General features: G+C 44.0%; 1 protein-coding gene across 12 annotated transcripts in view; it reads left to right on the forward strand.

The window, feature by feature from the left end:
* Positions 1-27,412, forward strand: part of SEC31A (SEC31 homolog A, COPII coat complex component) — a 66,831-nt gene that overhangs the window by 31,856 nt on the left and 7,563 nt on the right. Inside the window, exons 14-26 of one of the 12 annotated variants that reach the window (XM_044304611.1) lie at positions 3,956-4,033; positions 4,374-4,449; positions 6,344-6,522; positions 7,056-7,182; positions 10,144-10,289; positions 12,412-12,585; positions 14,193-14,339; positions 15,302-15,397; positions 15,769-15,904; positions 19,183-19,509; positions 22,541-22,579; positions 26,954-27,009; positions 27,108-27,332. In XM_044304611.1, coding sequence (XP_044160546.1) covers positions 3,956-4,033; positions 4,374-4,449; positions 6,344-6,522; positions 7,056-7,182; positions 10,144-10,289; positions 12,412-12,585; positions 14,193-14,339; positions 15,302-15,397; positions 15,769-15,904; positions 19,183-19,509; positions 22,541-22,579; positions 26,954-27,009; positions 27,108-27,332 — 1,806 coding nt within the window. The remainder of the gene's footprint in view (positions 1-3,955; positions 4,034-4,373; positions 4,450-6,343; positions 6,523-7,055; positions 7,183-10,143; positions 10,290-12,411; positions 12,586-14,192; positions 14,340-15,301; positions 15,398-15,768; positions 15,905-19,182; positions 19,510-22,540; positions 22,580-26,953; positions 27,010-27,107; positions 27,333-27,412) is intronic. The other 11 variants (XM_044304624.1, XM_044304654.1, XM_044304617.1 and 8 more) reach the window with 11 other exon arrangements.

The raw sequence follows: 27,412 nt of genomic DNA on the forward strand, positions 1-27,412 counted from the left end.
CACGGAACGGAGCAACGGATGCGGACAGCACACTGAGTGATCTCCGCATCTTTTGCTGCCCCATTGAAGTGAATGGGACCAAAACAACGGCCATGTGCATGAGGCCTATGACTAGTGTTTTATACATGGGTCTTGATCTGTGTTGAGGTGGCGTGAGATGCACCACACTTATGAACTGAAATCTGTGCCAGCCAGGTTCTGGTGTTGATTTCAGATATAGTTTACTCTGCACTGCCCAAGTTCAAACCGGAGTGCAAAACCTCCCAAAAAGTAATTTAGGTGTTTTTTGTTTTGTTTTTGTTTTGTTTTTTTGCACAAGCAGGGCTTGATACATTTTTATCCTTATGTGTAATTTTAGCTCTAGGTATGTAACACTATGTATACGTATAATGTAAGAGGAAGGTGAGAGAGCCCTAGGCTACTTTCACACTAGCGTTCGTCGGTCCGCTCGTGAGCTCCGTTTGAAGGGGCTCACGAGCGGACCCGAACGCTTCCGTCCAGCCCTGATGCAGTCTGAATGGATGCGGATCCGCTCAGACTGCATCAGTCTGGCGGCGTTCAGCCTCCGCTCGCCTCCGCACGGACAGGCGGACAGCTGAACGCTGCTTGCAGCGTTCGGGTGTCCGCCTGGCCGTGCGGAGGCGTGCGGATCCGTCCAGACTTACAATGTAAGTCAATGGGGACGGATCCGTTTGAAGATGCCACAATATGGCTCAATCTTCAAGCGGATCCGTCCCCCATTGACTTTACATTGAAAGTCTGGACGGATCCGTACGAGGCTATTTTCACACTTAGCTTTTATATGCTAATATAATGCAGACGGATCCGTTCTGAACGGAGCCTCCGTCTGCATTATTATGATCGGATCCGTTCAGAACGGATCCGATCGAACGCTAGTGTGAAAGTAGCCTTAAAGGGGTTCTCTGGGAAAGATATAAAAATTGCCTACAAGACATCATAGAACGTGACTAGGATGGGTTTCCTCCACTTGTAGAGCTGCAGGGGGGGCTGTGGCCTGGCTTCACTTTACATTACTGAGTTTTAGTGTTCAGGATGCTCAACTTGATGACATATTTCATGCACGTTCCTTTACTATCTGTTGTAGAGCAGGAACTCTAAATGTGTCTGTAGTGATAATAATGGAGCACCGCAGCCTCATTAAGCTGCTGATAGGCGAGGGTTCCATGAGTCGGACCCTCACCAATCAGGTATTGATGAGCTGTACTAAGGATAGACCATCAGTATTGAACTGGGTACTAGAGCCTTCTTTCAGTTGTTCAATTTCCCCCAAAAAAGTATAATTTCATTCTAATATTGTAATCGCTTACATATCTCATCATTACATTCACACAAGGAAAGTTTAATTCGATTCCAACAACTTGGAGTCTGGCTGGGAGAGTAGATGGCTGTAGTGATTGTGTGTCAAGTGAAGATGTCGTACTCTTGCTGGTCTCTGCATACTGTCATTTCCTTTGCTTTGTTTCATTTCTATAAATGAGAATTAGTGTTTTTAACCACTGAAAACTTTAGTTCATGGTGGGAATATTTTTTCTTTATAGAGTTTTTTTTGTTCTGCATCTCAAAGAGTTTTCTGGCTGTATGGAAATAAAGTTTAATGGCTATGGACACCTTCGGGGCAATTTTTATTTGGTCTTCATTAAATATCTTCAGCCATTTTTTAGATGCGGGGCTTCAAAATCAGTCTTTTTGCAGAATGTCACTTCTCAAAACCATCAGCTGATGGCTTGTGTGAAGCCTTGTCTCTGGTCTCCTGACCTGATAAGCACTCTTCTGGATAGATCATCAACTTCTGATCGGCAGGGGTCCGACACCCAGGACCCCCGCTGAACAGCTTTTTGAGAAGGAAGCGGCGCTTCAGTAGCGCTGCGGCCTTCTCACTGTTTACCGCTAGCCCAGTGATGTCAGAAACTAGTATCACTTTCCTGGGCAGAACTAGCTCTGTTCACTTGAATGGAGCTTAGCCGAGCCTACGCTAGTTGATACTAGTCGTGATGTCAGTGGGCCGGCGATAAACAGTGAGAAGGCCATGGCGCTACTGCTTTCTTAAACAGCTAATTGGTGGGGGGTCCCTGGTGTTGGACCCCCGCCGATCAGAAGCTGATGATCTATCCAGAGGATAGATCATCAGTTAAAACAAAGTGCAGAACCCCTTTAAGCACTCTTATCACCCTTAGGCCCCCAGCACACGAACGTGTGCACACCGTGGTCGTGCTGCGTCCTGCAAAATGCGGGCCGCAATGCATGAACACCGTCCGTGGGGCAGCCGCAGCGGATTGCAAAAAGATAGAACATGTCCTATTTTTTAGCGGAACGGAAGTACGGGTCAAAACCCTACGGAAGCACTCCGTAGTCCTTCCGTAGGGTTCTTTTCCGTGCTTCCGTTCCGCAGCATTCCGCATCTCCGGATTTGGGGACCCATTTAAGTGAATGGGTCCACATCCGTGATGCGAAATGCCCACAGAACGCACCCGTGTATTGCGGATCCGCAATACGGCAACGGGAAGCACACGTTCGTGTGCAGGGGGCCTTAAGCACTCTATCACCCTTAAGCACTCTAAGGCTACTTTCACACTCGCTTTTTGGCTTTCCGTTTGTGAGATCAGTTTGGTCCTAATGCATTCTGAATGGAAAAGGATCCACTCAGAATGCACCAGTTTGCCTCCGTTCTGTCTCCATTCCGCTCTTGAGGCAGACACCAAAACGCTGCCTACAGTGTAATGCTGTCCGCCAGACGAAGCAGAGCCAAACGGATCCGTTCTGACACACAATGTAAGTCAATGGGGACGGATACGTTAGTAAGTCTGGCACAATAGAAAACTGATCCGTCTCCCTTTGACTTTCAATGGAGTTTATGACTGATCCGTCTTGGCTATGTTACAGATAATACAACCGGATCCGTTCATGACGGATGCATGCGGTTGTATTATTGTAACGGATCCGTTCTTGCAGATCCATGACGGATCCGCCCAAAACGCTAGTGTGAAAGTAGCCTTAGTTTACTATAGCTAAACTCTTATCAAACCTTAAATGAGTCAGGAGATCAGAGATAAGGCTTCACATGAGCCATCAGCTAACGTGACTGAGAAGTGATGCTCTGCAAACAGACTTATCTTTAACCTTTGTATATCTCAAAATGGCAGAAAATCTTTAATAAAGACCAATTGCAAAAAATTATTTTTAGCCCAAAATTTGTAAAATGCAAGGTGTCCATAGCCTTTAAAGGCAACTTTCTAATGTTTTCTTATTTCAGTTTCTCACCACTTTTTTAAAATCCCCGCTAGCTGTCAGTTGGCACATTTCTGTTGACATCCAGAGGTAGGAAATCTGTACAGACCTATAACTTATCATTGTTGTCGCAAGTCTAGACAGAAACTCTGCATCTTATCTGCTACGTGTGAACAGACCTGAACAGCTCTGTGAACGGTCTGGATTTTTAAAGAGGACCTTTCACCGGTTCTTAAACTACAATTAGGGATGAGCGAATCGATTAAACATCCAAAGTCGATTCGCATTAGACTTTGTTAGAATACTGTATGGAGCGAGTGTTCATGACCTCTCCTAAACATGCTCTACAGTGCCGGTGGAAGGTCCTCTTTAATTATTTGTTTTAGTGTATCACGGTATATAAATCCAACAAAAATTCAGACCGTTTAGTTCATAGAGAACTGCCGAGTCTGGAAGCGGTGGTGGGACACTCTTGCCATGTGGTCTGCTTAGGTTTTCAGCTTTTGGATAGGAAGCAGAATGTTTGCATTCCCTGACCGCAAACAGGGAGCTTCACAATGGCCGGAACCTTACCTGTTTTTAATGATCATATGACCCACCATGAACTTTGGTTTCTCCATGATGATTTCTGTCTTAACCGCGTGATTTTTTTTCTCTGTCTTTAATGCTTCCATACTTTGTTTTGCATTTATTACTATATTGACATAAGACTGTCACAGAAACTGACCATGCTGTAGAGAATGAGGAGGAGGAAAGTGAACCGACAGAGGAGCTGATCTTGGGGGAGGTACTTTTTACCTTCTTTACTGCTACTGTGCTCTCCCCTGTGGCCTCCATGCTGTTCATGACTGTATTGTCACACATGCCCTGCTTGCAAGACGCTCATTAACAATCACGTTATGATATACCTATTAGGATGTCTTTCCAGGATAGTGTCTTGTGGAAATAGTTTCTACTAATAATTTGAAACCTAGTTTCTGTGACTGCTTTGCTCTCTAGTTGCTGAGAACATCATCCACGCGTGTCCTGCTATACCTTCCATCCATGTCAACCCACCTGCCATATCAACCTGGTGTTTCATACGGGCACTGACTGACTTTATTTTTTTTTTTCTTACTGTTTCTTAGAAAGTGAACCTACAGAATGAAGAAGGGAGTGACACTGTCCCGTCAGGTGAAACGTTTAATATATCAGTGAGCGGAGGTAAATTCATTACTAGTGCTGTGCATCACCTACCTTCACACAACTTCTCATCAAACTGTTCATAGTCAAGTCCAGTGTTCTGAAGACATTTTGGCGGATTCTTTGGGATTTTTGTCCTTTCTTGGTGTCCAATTTATATTATCGAAATCACAGCAGAATATTGCACATTCCTAAAATACCATATGCATTTCAAACGAAGTGTTCTTGTTCACAGCTTACTTAAGTGTGTTTCATTTGTAACCAAGCTATGCACAAGAACACTTGGGGGAACATTTATTAAGACCAGCATTTTAGATGCCAGTCCTAATAAAGCCGCATAGCTGGCGGTTAATTCACCAAAGTTATGAAGAGGCACAGGCCTTTCCATAACTTCGGCGCATCCAGTGCCAGTTTTAAATGTAAGACAGCTTCGGAGCTGTCTTACATATAAACCTTTTTCTATGCCGGCTGTCCCTTTCCCGCGCCACACGCACAATTTTAGACCTGGAGTGAGCGGGGAAAAGTCACAGATAGTGGCGCAACTAACTATTGCGCAGCCATCTGCACCTGAAATACGCCTAATTTAGGCTTATTTCAGATTAGTAGATGACCCCCTTGGTTCGAAATATACAGGTGTACTGTACACACATGTATGGGACTATGCACATGCAGTTTGTAATGGACAGAGATATGTAGTAATTTACAATTGATGACAAGTGCTGGATCCTCAAATTGTTTTGTTTGGAATGTCTGGTATATAAAGCAAGTGCCTTATATCAAAGAAAGGATCAAGGATAATTTTTTCCCTTTGAAACTTTTGATCCAAGGGGGACATATAAACCCCTTTCTAAAAAAAAAATGAATTTGATCGAGAACCTAATTATTTTGTGCAATTAGTAAAAATACGGTACCAGCGTCTATGCAAAAATATAAATGATTTATTATACAGTGATTTATATACAATGAATATATGACCAATAATATGCAAAGACAAGACGATGAAATGTTACCCAAAATATGCCACTAGATGGTGCTGACACACCACAAATTTACCAATGCTAAATCTAATAAACCAATGCGAAATATGCCATTTCTGCTTATATCATCAATTGATTCTATACAGAAATTCAATAAATAAAATGACTGATAGGAATCCTTGCTCTGCCAAATTATGAACAAATCTTGGGGTGTTTGGTAGTATTGCAATAAACCTATAAATTATCGGCTTGATATCAGACTAGGGGATATAAAGATTCCCAATAGAGAGTTTCCTCTGAAAAGCAATATAAATTTTTAATCAGCAATATGCATCGTTGCTGAATAGTGATAATCTTGATGGAGCAACTAATCTTATCTTTCCGCAATAAGCGAGGATTGGCTAAGAATCAAACCAACTAATTTATATGAATACGACATATAACAAAAACATACATTACCCAGAGGCAGATATTTTGCAGAGTCTTAAGGGAAGTCAACTCTCCAGAATTTTCTGATAATCAGTATATCTTTCTCAGGGCCCTCTTTCTTTTTCTTTTCCCTTTTGGTGGTGGTCCCTTTACCACTAGTATGTGGGTAATTATCCACAAACTTATCAGACGAATACGCCCTCCTAGATTAGAGTTTTCCAATCATGTCGGATGGGTGTGTACCCATGATAATGAAAGAATTGTGGATCATTATGGGACACAGGAGCTTCTTTCAAAAACAACTGATTTGACGGTTTCATTCCATACATCTTTGTACACTCCCTAGTCATTGCATTCCATTTTACAGCCAGTGCTGTATGAGAATATTTGTCTGAATTGAAAGTTTTATGATGTATTGTCAGGTTGATGTTTTCTACCTGCATAGTTGAAAGCTATAAAATATTGCATCACTTCTTGTCCTTACTGGTATATCTACTTTGTGTTTCTAGATGTTGATGGACTTATCACCCAAGCTTTGCTGACTGGTAACTTTGAAAGTGCAGTTGACCTTTGTTTGCATGATAATCGTATGGCTGATGCAATCATTTTGGCCATTGCTGGAGGACCTGACTTATTGGCCAGAACACAAACAAAATACTTTGCAAAATCACAAAGCAAAATAACAAGGGTACGAGCGTTTCTTCTTTTCTGAATGTATGTTTCTGTGCATTACGTACAATACATGTTGTTGGGAACGAGAGAAAAGGCAGACAGGTGGTCTCCACAAGAGAATCAGTACCCCCTTCTACCCACCAATGCATCTTATCTAGCCAACCAGTACCCTGCTAGGGTCAATAATCTGAGACCGCTGTGTCCAGGTGGGTATCTTCCTTATGAGAAGGATTCTGGTTTTGCTTATATACAAAGTCATGAACAGGTGGACAGGGAAATATCTGCAGCCGTTCCACCTCTACCCTCTGGTCCGGTCCTTGAAACCCCCCCCCCCCCTTTGGAGGGGAATGTCCCCCCCTCGGGGCCACCCCTCCCCAATTGACTACTGCTGGACTTCTTATCTTTAAACTCCATATATAAATGAAGTAGTACAAATAAGAACCATGATCTGATCATATATCAGTATTTTTCTGACTGTATACTGTCTTTCTGTCTCTGTCAGTGCATGTGATTTTATATACTGATTGGGTGCAATCTGTTTTGCTTTAGCTGATTACGGCTGTTGTTACCAAGAACTGGACGGATATTGTGGAGTCATGCGATCTAAAGAATTGGAGAGAGGCGCTAGCTGCCGTGCTGACCTATGCAAGACCTGAAGAATTTGCTTCTCTGTGTGGTATGAATATAGGGTTTTGAGTTTTTTTTTTTTTTGTTTGTTTATGGAGAATGTTTTGTGTTGTCCATTGCAAAGCAGTCAGATATTTTCTATCTTGTGTAGTGCAAAGCAGAATATTATATAATGTTATATCCAGTATCTATAAATTCTTATTGGCAACACCAGAAGGCTTGTACAGTGTAAACTAATTATAGCGCATTACATTTATTATATATGTAGAAGTGTCAGTTTATAGTATACTAGAATGGTACCTAAACCATTACTCAAAGCACGGAAGGCACAGCGGCGCTTCTTAGAGGGCTCTGCACCTTTTAGCTTGAGTCAGCTTTGCACTGCTTTCGCAGCATGCGGAGTATGGATCCATAGAAAGTATATAGGATATGTTCTCCACATGCTGCAAAAGCAGAGCTGATACAAGCTGTAGGTGCAGAGCGCTCTGAGAAGCACTGCTGCGGCACCTTTCATGCTTTGAGTATATGTTAGCTACTCTTTAACTGTGTGGGCTTCTTCTCCTGGGTGGTCACTAGGTGGTGCCAGAATCCTACCACTGTAATGTCGCGCGTGCTCTTTACAGGGGATCTAGTCATGACTGGGGAAAGGATTCCCAGAGCTCCCTACTGACTGCCCATGGTAGTGACATGCTGTGCACTGGAAGACTAGTCATGACTGGGGAAAGGATTCTCAGAGCTCCCTACTGACTGCCCATGGTAGTGACATGCTGTGCACTGGAAGACTAGTCATGACTGGGGAAAGGATTCTCAGAGCTCCCTACTGTCTGCCCATGGTAGTGACATGCTGTGCACTGGAAGACTAGTCATGACTGGGGAAAGGATTCCCAGAGCTCCCTACTGTCTGCCCATGGTAGTGACATGCTGTGCACTGGAAGACTAGTCATGACTGGGGAAAGGATTCCCAGAGCTCCCTACTGTCTGCCCATGGTAGTGACATGCTGTGCACTGGAAGACTAGTCATGACTGGGGAAAGGATTCTCAGAGCTCCCTACTGACTGCCCATGGTAGTGACATGCTGTGCACTGGAAGACTAGTCATGACTGGGGAAAGGATTCTCAGAGCTCCCTACTGACTGCCCATGGTAGTGACATGCTGTGGACTGGAAGACTAGTCATGACTGGGGAAAGGATTCCCAGAGCTCCCTACTGACTGCCCATGGTAGTGACATGCTGTGCACTGGAAGACTAGTCATGACTGGGGAAAGGATTCTCAGAGCTCCCTACTGACTGCCCATGGTAGTGACATGCTGTGCACTGGAAGACTAGTCATGACTGGGGAAAGGATTCTCAGAGCTCCCTACTGACTGCCCATGGTAGTGACATGCTGTGGACTGGAAGACTAGTCATGACTGGGGAAAGGATTCCCAGAGCTCCCTACTGTCTGCCCATGGTAGTGACATGCTGTGCACTGGAAGACTAGTCATGACTGGGGAAAGGATTCTCAGAGCTCCCTACTGACTGCCCATGGTAGTGACATGCTGTGCACTGGAAGACTAGTCATGACTGGGGAAAGGATTCCCAGAGCTCCCTACTGACTGCCCATGGTAGTGACATGCTGTGCACTGGAAGACTAGTCATGACTGGGGAAAGGATTCTCAGAGCTCCCTACTGACTGCCCATGGTAGTGACATGCTGTGGACTGGAAGACTAGTCATGACTGGGGAAAGGATTCCCAGAGCTCCCTACTGTCTGCCCATGGTAGTGACATGCTGTGCACTGGAAGACTAGTCATGACTGGGGAAAGGATTCTCAGAGCTCCCTACTGACTGCCCATGGTAGTGACATGCTGTGCACTGGAAGACTAGTCATGACTGGGGAAAGGATTCCCAGAGCTCCCTACTGACTGCCCATGGTAGTGACATGCTGTGCACTGGAAGACTAGTCATGACTGGGGAAAGGATTCCCAGAGCTCCCTACTGTCTGCTCATGGTAGTGACATGCTGTGGACTGGAAGACTAGTCATGACTGGGGAAAGGATTCCCAGAGCTCCCTACTGTCTGCCCATGGTAGTGACATGCTGTGCACTGGAAGACTAGTCATGACTGGGGAAAGGATTCTCAGAGCTCCCTACTGACTGCCCATGGTAGTGACATGCTGTGCACTGGAAGACTAGTCATGACTGGGGAAAGGATTCCCAGAGCTCCCTACTGTCTGCCCATGGTAGTGACATGCTGTGCACTGGAAGACTAGTCATGACTGGGGAAAGGATTCCCAGAGCTCCCTACTGTCTGCCCATGGTAGTGACATGCTGTGCACTGGAAGACTAGTCATGACTGGGGAAAGGATTCCCAGAGCTCCCTACTGTCTGCCCATGGTAGTGACATGCTGTGCACTGGAAGACTAGTCATGACTGGGGAAAGGATTCCCAGAGCTCCCTACTGTCTGCCCATGGTAGTGACATGCTGTGCACTGGAAGACTAGTCATGACTGGGGAAAGGATTCTCAGAGCTCCCTACTGTCTGCCCATGGTAGTGACATGCTGTGCACTGGAAGACTAGTCATGACTGGGGAAAGGATTCCCAGAGCTCCCTACTGACTGCCCATGGTAGTGACATGCTCTGCACCGGAAGACATCATTGAAGGTTCCATATGATTTACTGGACTGGGTCATGTGACTGCAATTCTGGTCCCGATATATATTATATATTACAAGCTGACACTTCTGTGCTTCATTAGACTAGAAAACCCCTTTAATATTTGAACATTGAACACTGATGGCCTATCCTCGGGATAGGTTAGCAATCTCAGATCAGTTATACTGTTGGTACCCCTGGCAAGTGGCCTTTTAAGAATATTGTATTGCTATTACACATTATAGTGGAACCTTTTTGCTTTGGTCCAGAAACCTAAATGTATTAACTTGAGCATGAGTGTATCCGTGAGACAAAGAGTACAGCAGAATGTAACATGTATTTCTAGCTGATCTTGTGACATAAACCCTGTGATTACAGACCTATTGGGCTCCAGACTTGAAAAGGAGGGTGATCCATCTCTTCAGGCCCAAGCCTGTCTATGCTACATCTGTGCAGGGAATGTGGAGAAGCTGGTGGCCTGCTGGACCAAAGCTCAGGATGGAGTCAGCCCACTGTCACTTCAGGTGATTATTGTGAACTATTTGTCCACAGATCTCCAAGGATGCTCTCCATTCTTTTAAAGGGAGTCTGTCCCTGCGATTATCTGCAATACTACACAAGTACATTGCCATGCTGTCAGGGCTCAAAGCTCATCTGAAATCCATTGCTCTGGACTGCTGGGCTCCCACTCAGGAGCCCTCTTTATTCTAAGCGCAAGCTCAGCGGTCTGCATGTTTTTCAGTGCAGCTTTGAGCGCTGACAGTGGGGAAACAGGCGCAGTTTAAAAATAAAAAAATATCAATCTTGAATCCTTTTCTGCAGTAGTACTATTGGTCGTTTTTGCTAATATTGAGTCTCTTGTTGAGATTAGAATAGGTACAGACCTCCCAGTGTTAAATAAAAGAGGTAGTCCAGGATTGGGGACATTGCTCGAATAGTACAAGTGTGGCATACACATTACATACAAGCAGGTAGTACCTTTTGGCATGGATTTCTACAGTCCCGTTTTCATCTTTGAAATTCATGGCCAGAAGTTACTGGTTTCTTCTCCTCAGTGACGTACCGGGTCCCTTGCAGGCGAGCAAAGCATCCTCTTCCGCTGCTCAGGGAGCCCGGTGACGTCACTGGCAGCATAAGTAATTTATGCAGAGTGGATGGAGGGGAGCGGTAACTAGGCTGGCCGACATCGCGCTAAGCATTGCCCCTCCAGTCCGGTGACCTCACCGGGCAAGGAGCTTCAGAATGAATGGATATGAATATTGATGAGGGGAGGAGTTACAGCGACTGGCTACCATCCCACTAAGCCCCGCACCTTGACAACCTGCTAAGCCCCGCCCCTCCAGTCCGGTGAGCTTCAGAATGAATGGAGGTGAATATTGATCAATACAGTGGCTGGCCGACATCCTGTTAAGCCCCGCCTCTCCAGTGTGCGGTGATTTCACCGGGCAAGGAGCTTTAGAATGAATGGATGTGAACATTGATGAGGGGCTGAGTTACAGCGGCTGGCCGACATCCTGCTAAGCCCCGCCTCTCCAGTCTAGTGACGTCACCGGGCAAGGAGCTTTAGAATGAATGGAGGTGAATATTGATGAGGGGGGCAGAGTTACAGCGGAGCAGAGAGACAGCTGTAACCACCTGATGCCTCGCTGCCCCAGGACCCACAGGGCAGTGCAGCCAGAAGTCAGAGAAAGATAAACAGATATATAAACAATGAGTGGGGGACCGTTGGAGCCACATAGAAGTAGCGAAAATAGCTGAAAAAATATGGAGGCGCCTTTCATTTAGATGTACATTGTGAATAAACGTGTTTTTAAAAAATAAATGGGTCCCGGACAACCCCTCTAGGTGATAGGGCGAAACACGAAAATCAGCATTTATACAGAAGTTGTGATTCAAAGCTTAGGAGTTCATTGTTTGGTGTGGCAGGGCTGTAAAATTAACCTTCTGGCACCAGGAATGTGGGGTATTCCAGGATTAGAGAAGATTGATGGCCCATCTCTAGGACAGCCACCAATGTATGATGGGTCTGAGCCACCCATACAAAAAGAGACCCAGTGCTGTTCTTGTATATGTGACCGGGTCTGTTATTGCAGCTCAACCTTCTCTACATAAATTAGACTGTCTTATAGCACCAGACACAAGGGCGAGACTGGTGCTGTGTTGGATACTGCAGTAAGGTGTCCTTGTGTCCAGCTAGGGTTCTTTTAGTGGATGTTCCACCAATCATTTATTGGTGCCATATTATACACAATAAACCCCTCGCTTTGTGTTCCCCAGCCAACATCCTGCCATTTGTATCAGATTAAAGGGGTTGTGCAGTGTTATGATAGTCAGGATAGGTCATCATTACCAGACAGGCTATATGAAGAGGACACAGCACACGTGTGAGCGCTGTGTCCTTTTTCAGCTCCTTCTGCCGTTCACTTGAATGCGAGATAAGCTACAATCTAGATCTCGCACAGCTCACATGAGCTCTGCGACCTTTTCTGACAGCTGAGCCCCCGGCAATATGATATTGATGATCTGTCCAGAGTATCAATATGAATATCGTGACACGACCCCTTTTAAATATAGTGGGCAGCATTAAAAACAAGAATGTGTGTATACATAGTTAATGGCTCCTTTTTCTTTTTAATTTACTTTTAGGATCTTATAGAAAAAGTGGTTATCCTTCGTAAAGCTGTGCAAGTCACACAAGCTGTGGACACACAAGATGTAGGTGTCCTCCTGGCGGATAAGATGAGTCAGTATGCCATCTTACTGGCAACTCAGGGAAGCCTTGCAGCAGCTATGGCATTTTTGCCCAACAATACCAACCAAGTAAGTGGAATTGAACAATCTCTAAGCCCTAAACTATTGAATTGCAACTCACCTGCTCTCTTTTCACCCTTTCAGAGTACCACATCACTATTTAGTTAAACCCCTCAATAAAGTGTTGTCTACCACTACAACCCCAGTCCATAGACCATGTTAGGTCCTATGAACCTCATGGAGGGGGGGGGGGGGGGGGCGTCTTCCGTTCATGTTCTAATATGACAAGCAACTCTATAGGAGGAGTTCTTTCTAGTGGACCTGGCACATGGGCAGGCATTGAATAGCCAGCAAATACTACCACACTTCCCCTGCTTCACTACCAGCTTTGCTAGGGGGTCGTCTTTGTGAGACAACTTATTTTAAAGGACCTGATTGTAAATACAGAACATAAAAAGTCTCATGGATTCTGCTTTTAGGCACACGTGACCTTTAATATTGCATACAGTTTGAATCTGGGCAAGTAGGAGAAGTTTCATATCTGAGTAGAAAATGGAGATTTAAATTATTAAATTCACGTTATCCAAACACAGTTTCTCCATTTTTTTTATTTTTTTTTATTTTATTTATTTTACTGATCAGTAAGAAGCGTGTCCTGTAAGCTGATGTGCTGCTCTTGTGGTTTTCTTTGTACTTTGCCCTTCTGCCTGTTGATCCACCCAGCACAATAAAGACTACAAACGCCTTTTGAGGGCATTTTTGTATGATTTGGATTATACTCGTTTTGGGCTACAAATAATTTTTTTTATTGGTCTTTATTAAAAACTTTCAGCAGTTTTTGCCATACATGGTTACGTTTCAGCCTAGCTGCAGAACAGCAACATGACAGGACTTTAAAACTGAAAGTAAGATAGTCTGGAGCTTGACTGAGACTTAAAGGGGTCATACCCACAATTTTATCCAGGCAGCCCCTCTGATATGAGCATTGGAGCATTTGATGCTCCGATGCTCTCACTTGCCCTACACTGTATCGCGCCAGGTCTTTTTTGTTTATTTTTTTATACTGCCGGGTAGAGGCTTCCGTCCAGCAGTGTATTCGGTGATGTCACTGGCTCCAATGGACTGGCTTTAGCGCTGCCCTAGCAGTTTTACAGGCTAGGGCAGCACTAAAGCCCACTCATTAGTACCGGTGACATCACCGGGCTCACTGCTAGGCGGAAGTTTCCATCTAGCAGTGCCTATGGAGAGCTCGGTACGTCACCGGATTGCCAAAAAATGTTTTTGCCCTGGGCAAAGGTGATATGCTCCGATGCTCATATTAGGGGGGATGCCTGGGTAAACCCTGTAGCACAAAAACTACTTTTCATGAAGACCAATTGAACAAATGATTTTTTATTTTTTTTTCCCAAAAATGAGTAATATGAAAGCATTTAAAAGCCCCCAAAGGTGTTCATAGCCTTTCGTCACACTGGTTCAAATGCTTGTATATTTTTATTTTCAGCATTTTTTATTCTTAATTTCTTTTTTATAATTATATTAGTATTTTAAGAATTTTGCACTGAAGTCATTCAGCACCAAGGTAGTGTGACTGCCTCTGCATGTTACCATGCACCTTGTTACTTAGACATTGCAGTGTGGCACAGATTAGATTAGTTCTGTTGTCTTTTGTTCACCAGCTGAACATTGTGCAGTTGCGGGAGAGACTGACACGCGCACAAGGAGAGAGCGGCCCTAGCACTATGGCACCCCAAGCAACACCAGTGGTTCCACAGCGCATGCCAACACACGTGAAACCTACACAAGACAACCAGTACTACCCACAGGTAAGACACTCTGGGGAAGATTTATCATGAGGGGATTTTTACAAAGAGTCTGTGTTACCTTAGTTTGGGATGAAAGTCAAATGTTGCAAGATATTCGATAAATGTGTCAATCTTTAAGTCTAACACTTCTGTCTTGAGAGGTCACGCACTTTTCTACCAACTTTTGGTTGGCTTACTTTGAGACTTTGAGATTTTTATTCCAGAATTGTGGAGCAGTTAGGCCCTGCCCTTGCCCACAAAGCACTGCCCCTGTCTACTAAGCCCCGTCTCTTTTCAAGCATGTCAGTTAAAAGTGAAGAAACCCTAGGTGCATTGATTTGCCCCAATTTTTAGACACATTTTATAAACCTGGGCCAATGTGTCTGTTCACTGTCCGCTTACAGGTCTTGAAAATGCTGAGAAACCGGAAGGCAACATATATTAGAAACTTGCTAAGTATTTAGCATGAACCTGTATGGATGACTTTTTGCGTCTTGTGTTGGCGTGTAGTAGATTATTACATGTTATTACATCTACTTTTAATAATATTATTACATATATATTTTACCATTAACAGTTTCCCCAGGTACAGTAATCATGATGGTATTTGAGCTTGGTGAATTTTATTTTGCAGGTCTCGTATTTATCAATTATGCTAATCACCGCAAATTCTTTGAAGTTTTCTTTGGTGTCTCTTTTCTAGGGACCTTTGGTGGGTCTTCTCTAGGGGCCTGTCTCCTTTTCCATTCAAACACCTTTCACACTATGCTTTTATTTGTGCAACAGTTGTTTTATGGCAGCCCTGTCTTCACACTTGCCTTATACTTAACCTGAAGTCTATTTAATTCCAACCACATGGTTTTTGATTAGTGCCATTTATTTTTGTAGGACCATAGGGAAAATGGTCACCCTTTGACCAAGGCACCATTTAGTTTCCATTCTCTTAGTTTTTCCAGTGATTCTTATTTCTTTGTTTACTTCAGGCTAGAATTGCCCCTACTGTCACTTCCTGGAGTAACAAAAACCCTACTGCCCTTCCCAGCTTTGCACCCGCTGCCTCCTCTTCCTTTGACACACAGGTATAACATTGCAGTACATGGAAGGTTTGCCTCTTCTTTTCCTTTGCAGGGTCACATCGCATGCACTGGGCAACACTTGGTGTCTGAGTAACATGACTTGCTCTGGTTATGCTATATCTTCCTTTCTGAGCCATTTTGCTGGATAAATATGGCTGGTAGTTTTGAGATATTGTATGTTTTACTTTGGCGCACTATTATTTTAACAGAATGTAGACTTGCCATTAACGTAGACACGTTTCACACTTGCTTAGAGTGGAAATTGTGACAAATACCCCCTGCTAATATCTGATACAGTTAGATACTACAGTTAGTAGTTATACTAGTATGTAAATTGATTGTCTTTTTTTATTTTATTTTTTTACATTTTGCAGAGGGAAAATCCACCACCACCACCAGGCTTCAACATCCCTGGCAACTTGTATCCATCTCCTCCAGGGCCTCCGGCTCCTCCACCAGATTCGAACGCTAACCCTTATCATATGAGTGCCCGGCAAACATACCCACAAAGTATGTGTCCTCACACCTTACAATGTAGTTGTAGAGAGTTAAGCGTGTTCCCATCTGATAAAGTTATGGGGTTTATTGAAGGGGATGCATGCTGATTTTGCACTGTGACCCCTTCACTGTATTTCTTTGATCGGTGGTGCTTCTGGCCCCATTCACTTGGCGGAAGCAGTTCCCCTGCACAGTGGATAGCTGGGAGTGCAGTGAATGTGACGGGACTGCAGTGCTGAATCATACTGTGGCGGCGTATCCAATCTGTATAATATCGCTGTATGCGACAGGAATACGCCTTTAAATTTTAATATATGTGCCGGAGGTAGGAGTGTGTGTGTATCTATATTACATACATTTGTATACACATGTATATACCTGTCACGTACGGGAACCGCCCAGGCCACGTGACCCGTGACTGCCAAGGGTCGATCTATTTTCACGCACTCAATCTCTTGCGCCCCTACCCACAGGCCTCAGATTGAGCCTCGATCACACCCTGACACAGCCTCTCATGCACCCCAACACGCTGCCACCATCTATGACATTTAAATGACCACACCGATTATTAAGGGCTCATAGAGACCCCACAGCGCCCCACTCGCAAGCAGGCTCACATTGGCACAGGCCACACGTATAGCATATACACAGTAACACAGACTGCACTCATACACTTAAAAAAAAAATTAGTTTACTGGGCTCGTTCGGGGCACAAGGCAAAACCATTAGAGATGTGCTGTAATGTACTAAAAAGGTACAGTACTTAGTTACAAAAAGTTAAAAGAAGTAAGACATGCATAAACGTGCACAAAACTGTATAAAAATAAAAGGATAAAAAGCAGAAAGGTTCTTACTCAACGAATATGTGGTCAGAGATCCTTCTGGTTTCCGGGGACTGGGGGAAAGTGGAGCGCAACCCAATGTTGATCGGATGCCCATATTGTGTCAAAGAAATGTTCCCAATAGTTCATTTTATCCCCATTCGGCAGAGGGTGGATCTTGAAGTCTCCCTCCTATTGTGTTCCAGCCTTCTGGGATGGTCCTCATACGTGTGCATGCTCCACCTCTCCTACTTAGCTGGCAGACATGAAATATTATTAAAACATGGCTCCCCGTCCACATTAATGGATATTTGGGACCCAACATGTTTTAATAATGTATATTATATCCGGCTGATCATTTTGATACCACACATGACCGGTGTAATTGTCCCAGAAGGTGAGATATTAGTTATGTGGGAATGCTGTCTGTCAGGGATGGCATGTTTAGACACCCTACAATGCCCACATCACACGGAATACAATGATCACAATTATTAATTTGTGAGTTGTACCAGAGATGAGTTATTGCTTATGAGCTATTTTCTTCATCCTCTGGCCTTGGACCCCCGCGGGGTGGGGTTCCAGGCTGTCCGAGTGGCTGTATTTCCAGGAACCACCTTCATTACCACTTTCAAGGGGCCAGTTTTTTAACATTCAGGTGATAAACTGATTTCCTCCAAGGGTGATGCGTATTCCAACTGCAGGCCCAGACGGAACGACACAAACAATTACAGAATGGAAAATATGTAGGATTACACAACAGTGTGATAAAAGTTATGAGAATTGTTGTCCATTTCTCACAATACCCATATAAGATTATCCTACAGATGCTTTTTATTACATTGTTTTGCTTCATTATAGGAGCAGAGCATCGGAAATAACAAAAGCGTTGTGTGCTTTTAACTCCTTAAGGACCCATTCTTGTCCTGTGGTCCTTTTAGTTTCTACAACGGGATTATTTATAGGTGGTTTCCACTATGTAAGCCCCACAAAGTGACCTTAGAATTGAAGTGGTCCTTAAAGGGGTTGTCTGGGTTCAGACATATCCCATTTTCACCCAGGCAGCCCCCCTGACTTGAGCATCGGAGCAGTTCATGCTCCAATGCTCTCCTTTGCCCTGTGCTAAATTGCGCAGGGCAGAGGCATTTTTAGGAGTACCGGTGACGTACTGGTGCTCTCCATGTGACTGCCAGGAAGCCTGGTGACTTCACCGGCACTGATGGATGGGCCATAGCGCTGCCCTAGCCAGTAAAATGGCTAGGGCAATGATAAAGTCTGCCCATCAGAGCCGGTAACGTCACTGAACACACTGCTGGACGGAGGCTTCCGCCCGGCAGTTTGTTATAATAAACCAAAGAGCCCGTGCCCTGCGAGATGTAGCGCAGGGCAAGGGAGCACATCGGAGCATGAGATGCTCCGATGCTAGCCTCAGGGGGGCTGCAAGGGTGAAAATAAGGGTATGTCCGGGTTCAGCTCTGAACCCAGACAACCCCTTTTAAAAAAGTGGGTTTCGAAAATTTTCTTAAAAATGCAGAGGCCCCTAACTGCCTCAAACGAAGATTATGAACACTATCTAAGGTGTTTTTCTTGGATACATAACTATCAGGAGGAGATTTATAAAACTGTCTACATAAAAAAAGTTGTATTGCCGTATCAACCAATCACAGTGCAGCTTAGCTTTTACCAGAATATGAAATAAAGGTGGCACTGTGATTGGTTGCTATGGGCAACAAAGATATCCTTTTTAGTGGGATTTTTTTCCCCAAATTTTTTTCCATGATGTATCTGGACGTGTTCTCTTTCCATGATACGTTTTCTTTGTGTATTTCAGTTTAATGTAAAAAGCATGTTTGCGTTTGAATAGATGTACTGTGTAAGGTTGAGGAGCTTCACTTAGTTTATCCCGCACTGGACATATGCCCTGTACTGTGATCCAGAGCTGTATTCACATTTCTGTGTGTCTCTCTTGGAAGCAGGTACTGTAGGCCGGAGCTGTATTCACAATTCTAGGTTTCTGTTAGAAGCAGCAGATAAGTTTGTCATCACGTAATAAATGATCTTTGCTGAATATGCTACGGTCTAAGATATGATAACTTACCACCAGGATGAGCGCAATAAAAACTCAAATAGCAGGTTTATTATTATAATTGTTTTTTTTTTTTATATAGTTTACATGCATTTTCATCAAATTTGTCGTTCCTGGCTTGTAATACAAGCTGTAACGTGGTCAGGGCAATGTACTCACAGCAATGCATTTATAAAGTTTTTCCACTTTGGCTGTTTTAAGGTATTGTATAATAAATTGTCTTCTAATGTAAACTGTAAAAAATGTGTTCAAAGGTGGGCATTTATATTTAAATTGTAATAAATGTGTAGTTTTGCATGATATTGCTTTCTTTAAAATGTGCAAACTAATACGGTTACTAAATGATGTTGTTTTTTTTTGTTCCCTCTCTGTTTTTGGTATAGCCTATCAACCTACTCAACAGTATTATGGTTCTGAGGGACCCGCTGTCTATCAACCTCCACCATCAGCCGCCATTTCCTCCGCCTCTTCCTACCATAACTCTTCGTATGCCTCGTCTTCCCACTCTGTTCCTCAGCCTCACTATCCTGTGCAGCCTTCGCACACTCCCGTGTCAACATTTGCTCCCGCTTCTTTCCCTCCTCCTGGACCATCTCTTCAGCATGCCAGGCCAGGAGCGCCAGCTACCTCTGCTCATTATGCAGTACCTCCACCTGGATCTACAGGTACTCTGCCTGCTGCCAGTGAGCTGCCTGCATCCCAGAGAACAGGTCTGAGCATGAAATGGGGTGGGAGCATGGGATTCTTAACCTTTTTTAACTGGGATCGTACAAAGATGAATGCATGTGCCTATATTTTGCTTACAGGTTTATACTTTCTTTTTGGTTTCTTTTTACTATTTTTAGTTGAATATATAGTATTAAAATATATATTGGGGCAGATATAGTAAAAAATTTATGACACCTTATGATGGGAAGTCAAAAATTGTGGCGCACGTCATATTTGCACTACAATTGGTGAATTTGTACACTTCTCACCACTTTTTAAAAGTGCCAGGGCTTGGCGGGAGGAGGTTATTAGCAGCCCTAAACATTTTCTATAATTTATGCCAGAAACTACCATGAATTATTTACCGCAAATCTTCTGCAGCTCATGGCCTGAATCTCTTAGGCTACTTTCACACTGGCGTTTGGTGCGGATCCGTCATGGATCTTCACAAACTCGTCCGTTCAGATAATACAGCCGTCTGCATCTGTTCAGAAAGGATCCGTTTGTATTATCTTTAACATAGTCAAGACGGATCCGGCTTGAACACCAATGAAAGTAAGTGGGGGACGGATCAGTTTTCTGTTGTGCAATATTGTCGGTGAAAACGGATCCGTCCATTGACTTATATTGTGTGTCAGGATCCGTTTGCCTCAGTTTCATCAGACGGACACCAAAACGCTGCAGGCAGCGCTTTGATGTCCGCTTCCAGAGAGGAATGGAGGCAGAACGGATGCATTCTGAGTGGATCCTTATCCATTCAGAATGCATTGAGGGCAAAACTGACCCATTTTGGACCGCTTGTGAGAGCCTTAAACGGATCTCGGAAACAGAAAATCAAAACGCCAGTGTGAAAGTAGCCTTAAAAAGGTTGGTGCATTACCACCGTGCAAGTTCACCGGTGAACTTTAGACTAAGACCAGCATGGGAATCGCCTGTCTTAATTGTGTTCCTTCCTGACAAGCGCCTGCTCGTCAATGGAGACTGCTGCGATTACATTCAGAGATCTCCTTTACTGTATAAGGAGGAGCGATCACTAATGCCATCGCTTGTCCCCATACAGAATCATTGTTTGCCAGCAGCCAAGTGTAATTAGACAGCACGATCTGCTGCCAGCAAACAATGATTTAAAGGGTTTCTACCACCAGAATTACTGTTATGTAGCTGACTGACATTAGCGATGCACTAATGTCAGCACTACATAACAGTATGTTTCTGACATTTGTCCCTGCAGCTGTTTTGGTAAAAAAAAAAGCGCTTTTATTATATGCTAATGAGCCTGTAGGTGCTATGTGGGCGAAAAATCAGCACCTAGAGGCTCTGTATTCGGCCCAGTGAGTGAAGGCCGCTCTCCTGATGCCGGGTTCCTCACTGTGACGTAGTTGCCGCAGGCGCACTGAGGAATCCGACACCAGGAGCGCATCATCCGCCTACAGAAGTGAACGGCGCAGGCGTGGGATTTCAGCAGCGATGTGGCGGACCGTGGCATCAATCAAGAGGGGCGGGGCGGGCAGAACAGGGGATCTGGGCGGGATAAAGGGTGAGTAGACGGAGCCCTAGGTGCTTTTTTTTTGCCAAAACGGCTGCAGGGAGAAAGGTAAAAAACATACTATTATGTAGTGCTGACATTAGCGCATCGCCAATGTCAGTCAGCTACATAACAGTTTTTTTTTTTGGTGGTAGAAACCCTTTAACTGTCCACACATACTATTCTATTACCCGATTAACGAGCATTCCTACAAATGATCATTAGCAATAATCTGCCTGAATATCTGGCATTCTAAAGGTGCCTTTAGTAACTCTGCCTCATGGTGTCATGCTATCACCATATTCCCTTTTGTTTTCCATATTTCTGTCCGGTATAGTTAGACTACAGTCCCATCTGAAGCAGGTGCTTTATGAGTTTTGTGGATACTCCACGTAAAATATATTTTAACATTTAACCTGATGTCCAGTTATTACTTCCCTAAGCTCCATCATCCGTCATGATGCTGAATAAGCGCTGTCCAGCTTTTGGCAGCCCCTCATAGTAGTGTTGTCTGCCTGGAACAAAAGCTAGCCAGACACCTCAGGGCTCGTCCAGATGACGACTTTTCCTTCCGATTCCCCTATAAGCATGCACACTCGGCTTGGCCTAGCATGCATGAGTTGTCAGTGGAGAATAAGTCACTGGCATGTTGGGTTTCAGAACTTACAGAATAGTGGACTGTGATGTGTAGCTTAACACACAAAAACCAGATGTGATACAATAGAGGCAAATGAATGGCAAAATAAGTGCTTTATCAGCGCTAGAATTACCATTCATAGAACTACTCATATACCAGAGAAAGAGACCCACACTGATGCTAAATGTAGATATGTCAGCTAGCATTACTTAGGCTGACCTTGCTGGGTGTAGCAATGTTGCATTGGTTCAAGCTATTCTAGAAGTTACTGGCTGATGAAGAGGCAGAATGTAGCCATGGCCTGTCCAGACAGATCCTAAGGCTGGTTTCACACGAGCGTGACAGATTAGATCCGGATGCGTTCAGGGTGTGTTCAGTGAAACTCGCACCAAGTTCAGTCAGTTTTGTCTGCGATTGCGTTTAGTTGTTCAGTTTTTTCTGCGCGGGTGCGATGCGTTTTTCACGCGCGTGATAAAAAACTGAATGTTTACAAACAACATCTCTTAGCAACCATCAGTGAAAAACGCATCGCACCCGCACTTGCTTGCGGATGCAATGCGTTTTTCACGCAGCCCCATTCACTTCTATGCGGCCAGGGCTGCGTGAAAAACGCAGAATATAGAACATGCTGCGATTTTCACACAACGCAGAACTGATGCGTGAAAAACAACGCTCATGTACACAGCCCCATTGAAATGAATGGGTCAGGATTCAGTGCGGGTGCTATGCGTTCACGTCACGCATTGCACCCGCGCGGAAAACTCGCTCGTGTGAAAGGGACCTAAGAGTTAGTCTTGATGAAAAATGTATGACTTTCTGTGCAAATACCTATAATGTTAGATAATAAGTGATCTTTGCATCTTATCTGCAGAATTTTCCACTGTTCAAGATATGACAACTTTCCAGCAAGGTGAACAGCATACTGCAGCGTGCATGCAATACCAAATCAAATAGAAATATTCTACCATTGATATTCATTTTATCAAGCTCATTGTGCTTTATCCTTTTCATTAATCTAACAACCCAAACTGTTATAGGGGTGTTCCTGAGTTTATATTTTTTATTTTTTTATTTTAGTGATTACCTGCAGTGTTCGCCAGCGTACACATGCGGGCTGCCATCTTGACTCACAAGTCCGGCGATGCACAGGTAAACCTGTGCCGGTCTGAAACAAATGCGGTCACAGGCAAGCAGTTCCGAGAACAGCCCGATGAAGGCCCCATTTGTTTCAGACCGGCACAGGTAAGGGCTTACCTGTGCATCACCAGACTTGTGAGTCAAGATGGCAGCTCGCATGTGTTTGCTGGCGAACACTGCAAACTGGCCATCACTGATGACCTATCCCATATCAGTGGGTGTCTGACACCTAGGATTCCCGCCAATCAGCTTTTTGAGAGCAGCAGTGCTCGTAGTAGAGCGCCAACCTTCTCTCAGCTCACCGAGCACATCGCCGTACATTGTATAGTGGCTGTTCTTGGTATTGCAGCACAGCTCCATTTACTTCAGTGGGGCTGATCTGCGCCTAGGCCAGTGACGGCGAACTTTGGCACTCCAGCTGTGGTGAAACTACAACTCCCAGCATGCTCCATTTATTTCTATAGAGTTCTGAGAGCAGCCAAGCAAGGGGGGGAATCTTGGGAGTTGTAGTTTTACCACAGCTGGAGTGCCAAGGTTAACCATCACTGGCCTAGGCCATGTGGCCTAGGGAAGGCTGTCGGACCCCCACCGATCAGTATAAAAGCTTTGGAAAACACCTTTAACATATGAATAATCAAGTGAAAAAATAACTTAGAAGTGAAATTATAAAACTACTAATTACAATGCTATGACTATGAGCCCACCATTTTATTGCTTCACTACATCAAAAAACAAAAATAATTGAGCAGACCTAAAAATAAATGTAAAAACTTTAAACTTAAATAACCTTAAAAATAAATGTGATTTAATATTTTGGTATACCGTGCCTATGCAGACCCATGTATCTCTGTGGTTTGTGACTATGAGCCCTATATGTAGTCTGATCCTACAGTCATGTGTTTCATCTGACCTTCTTCTACTGACTGTAGGACTTCAAGAAAAGGGGGCTGATGAAACCATGGAAACCTATAAATATATGTAGGGGCATATAAAAATTTTAGTATAATTTAAATGAAGGCCATTTACAAAGTTCTTAATTTTTTTACATTTTAGTTGTATTAGAGCAATAAAAATATTGTTTGCAAAGGCGCACATACTGTACTCTTCAGGAGTTAATTATTTTTCTGTATGCATAAGCAACATAACGCTTTAGTGTGCAATTAATCCTACAAGAAAAGCTTAGACCGAACCAAACCTCTCTTCCTTTCTTTTTTTCTCGTGTGCACTCATTTTTTTATTTTTATTGTTGGCCCAAAGAATTGAAAAGATCAATGTGGCCAGGTCAAGCGTGCCCACTGCCGCTCCATTCATCTCTATAGGACAGCTGAGCACAGCGTTCTGCTATTTATAAAACTCCAATAAAGATGAATAGAGCAGCAGTTCGCATGTCCGACCTGCACTACGAGGGGTACGCGGCTCGGTCTCGTGATTCCGCGGGGGGTGGGGTCCAGCAGTAGGACCCCCACTAATAGTTTTACCTTATTCTGTGCATAGATGATGACATTTAAGAACTGAAATGATCTCATTAAGGCGGTGGCTACACGTCACACCATATGTCATTTGGCCAAAGATCACAGTGTAGTGTTGCCCACATCACAACTGATGATAGTAAGCAGTGTTGTCTTACTGCAATGTGACCGTTACAAGAAGTCGAGACCAGCTGTCGAGGTCAGAGCAACACATCTCCATTCACTTTCATTCGTTGGGGTGCAGGCAGTGCTACATTGTAATCTTTGGTTGTGCGACATCTGAGGCCAGAGTCACCATCTATCCCCAGCCTAACCTATACACATTTTTACATGTCGGAAGGTTTGATTGTTTGGGTTAATGAAGGGTTTCTCTGATGGCTAGTACGAAGCAGACACGGTGGTCTTCTGACTACTGGGCTGTTTTTTCTCAACTTGTAGATTTGTCCATCAAATGCAAGTTACCATTCTATTAATTTGAATGAGGCAATCATTGAGTCAGGTTTGATTAAAGTCCCTTGACTTCATTGTGACAGACTGACCTTTTTGTAGGTACAGAAATCTCTGGGTCAACATTCCCCAACTTGTGGCTCTCCAGCTGTTGGAAAATTACATGCCCTGGACATGAAGGGAGCTGTAGTTTTGCAACATCCTCAAGTTGAGATCACTGTTCTAGGTTCTGGAAATGGTCTCTTAGTAATTAGAATGGGTTATGGCTCACAGACCCCAGAAGTGATGTTTTTTGTGACTGAATATTTAGAAGACCCACCAGTTACTTACACCTTAAAGTGTGGTCCAGCATTTTGGCCATTTTAGCTGTTCCCAGCAGAGTGTTGTGCCTAGTGAAAAAGTCATATTCATGCTCTCTGACACTCCTTTGCTCCATTCAGTGATCTTTTGGTCCCCGGCCCTGTAAATTTCCGTACAGGGTCATATGTTCTGCTGAGACCAATGACTGACTTAAACGGCAGTGTGTTTTCAAGAGGCACTTGACCTAGCAGTGAAATGCTATTTGGGGAAATATTACTGCAGAGACCAGTGATTGTCCACAGCAGCGCACATGACCCTATCCAGAAATCTACGGATTAGGAACCAGAAGATCAGTTTCTATTTTGAGTGTTGATGGCATATCACTAGGAAGATATGCGATAAGTGCAGGTCCGATGTCCGGGACGTCTCCCAACTCCAGAATAGGGCTCCCAAGGGGAATAGAGAGCAGCCGCGCATGTGCTGCTACCCTCTGTTGATCGCTATGGTAGTTTGGAAAATAGCCGACCATTGGCTGTACTATTTCCAGCAGTCTCATAGCGGTGAATGAAGGAGTTGCCGTGCTTGTCTCACTGCTCTCTTTTCACTTCCTGGTTCCCATTCTGGAGGCATGGGACTCCTACCTGTCTGACATTGATGGCATAACCTAGCAATATGGCAGTAGAGCCATTTTTTTTATTATTGATTTACAACTCACACTTTTCACACTGTATAGCAGCTGCAGAAACCTGCTGTGTGATGAATCCATCAAACTAGCAGCTCGTTCTCTGGCTGAACTTTCTACTACACTGGTTTGTGGCCAAATTGAGGTTGAACTTTGATTTGGGCCATACATTAGCTTAGAACAAAGTTCAGCAGAGATCAGAGGGGTGCCGGAGAACAAACCATCAGTCATCCAGTCTGATAAATTAGTCACCCACCAGCTTTCTGCAGCTGCTGTGTACAGCAACCGCAGAAGCTGAACGGGACAACGTTTTTTCATTAAAATGTTTATTAGCCCAAAATACATAAATCAATAATTCAAAAATGGCTTAGAAGGGTTACATAACCTTTAACATACCAGGACCAAGTGTCCTCTTCCTCCTGTCATACTTAAAGCCTTCCTTATTTTCAGTTTGAGCTTTTTGGCATTTTCATCCTGCTCGTGCCCAAAGTGAAAGTATATAGTCTGCCAGATGCTCCCAAAATGCACTGCTCTCTTTATCACGGATTTTAGCCTTCTATCTGAACAGAGAATAACAACCTTGTATAATTTAAATGGAGGCTAAAGGGCAGCAAGAGTAAACCAAAATCCTACAACACCTGTATTGAAGAATACATTTATAATAAGCAGTTCCTAATAGCGGTGACAAGGCTACACTTCAAACCAGTAATTATATAGCAACATTTCTATACCACCTGAGATGCTTCCTGGACATTACTGTAGTCCATATCTACATGGCAGATTTAGTGTCTCCATTTTAATAAAGAAACATACATACAGTACAACATTTTTTTCTCACCGTGTCACCATAAGTGCAGGCCCAGCTGGACAAATTTGAATACCTGTAGACCTTTTCTTCTAACCCAAAATTAGGGGGCATTCACACGACTGTATCCAATTTGCAGTCCGCAAATTGCACATCGGCAATACACGGATACCGGCCATGTGTGTTTTGCGGGGCTGTGAAACAGACATACAGATGCTGACGGCATACAGTGTGCTGTCCGCATCTTTTGCAGCCCCATTGAAAATGCGGATCGGATGCAGACCAAAAATACGGCCGTTTGAATGCCCCCACACTGGGCTTTTGTGGCATTGTTTCCGTGAAAAAATTTTTTTTTTTTATCCATAATCCTATAATCGGTGTCAAAATCTGCTCTATTAGGCAGCATCTTTTTAGCAGAGTAAACTGACAATTGCTGTCTTTCAGGGCCTCAGAATGGATGGAATGACCCCCCTGCGCTCAGTAGAACTTCCAAGAAAAAGGTTGGTGGCAGAAAACAGTCCATCAGTCATGTCCTAACCATGGAGGAGATCTCTAATGAGATAGAAATTGATCAATTATTTCTTAATTTTCTTTGAAGGTTCTTGAAAACCGCATTCCTCCTCCACCAATCACAGCTCCTATACTGAACCCGCTGGCAGACCCACGCTCCCAACAGCAGCAAGCTCCATTGCCCGCAGCTCCTACAACACCAGTACCGTATCAGCCAACTCACATGCCAATTCCACAGCCAGGCGTACACCTTGATACCTCTAAGCCCAGTACAGAAGGGGCTCCTGGTGCACCGATTGGCAACACCATGCAGGTTATTTTAAAAAGTCACTTCTCTTACCGCATTTAGAGAAACAGAGCAACGGGACTGTGCTCAGTGTCAAAGCTCTTCTT

This window comes from Bufo gargarizans, chromosome 1 (assembly GCF_014858855.1).
Source record: "Bufo gargarizans isolate SCDJY-AF-19 chromosome 1, ASM1485885v1, whole genome shotgun sequence".
Lineage (NCBI taxonomy): Eukaryota > Metazoa > Chordata > Amphibia > Anura > Bufonidae > Bufo > Bufo gargarizans.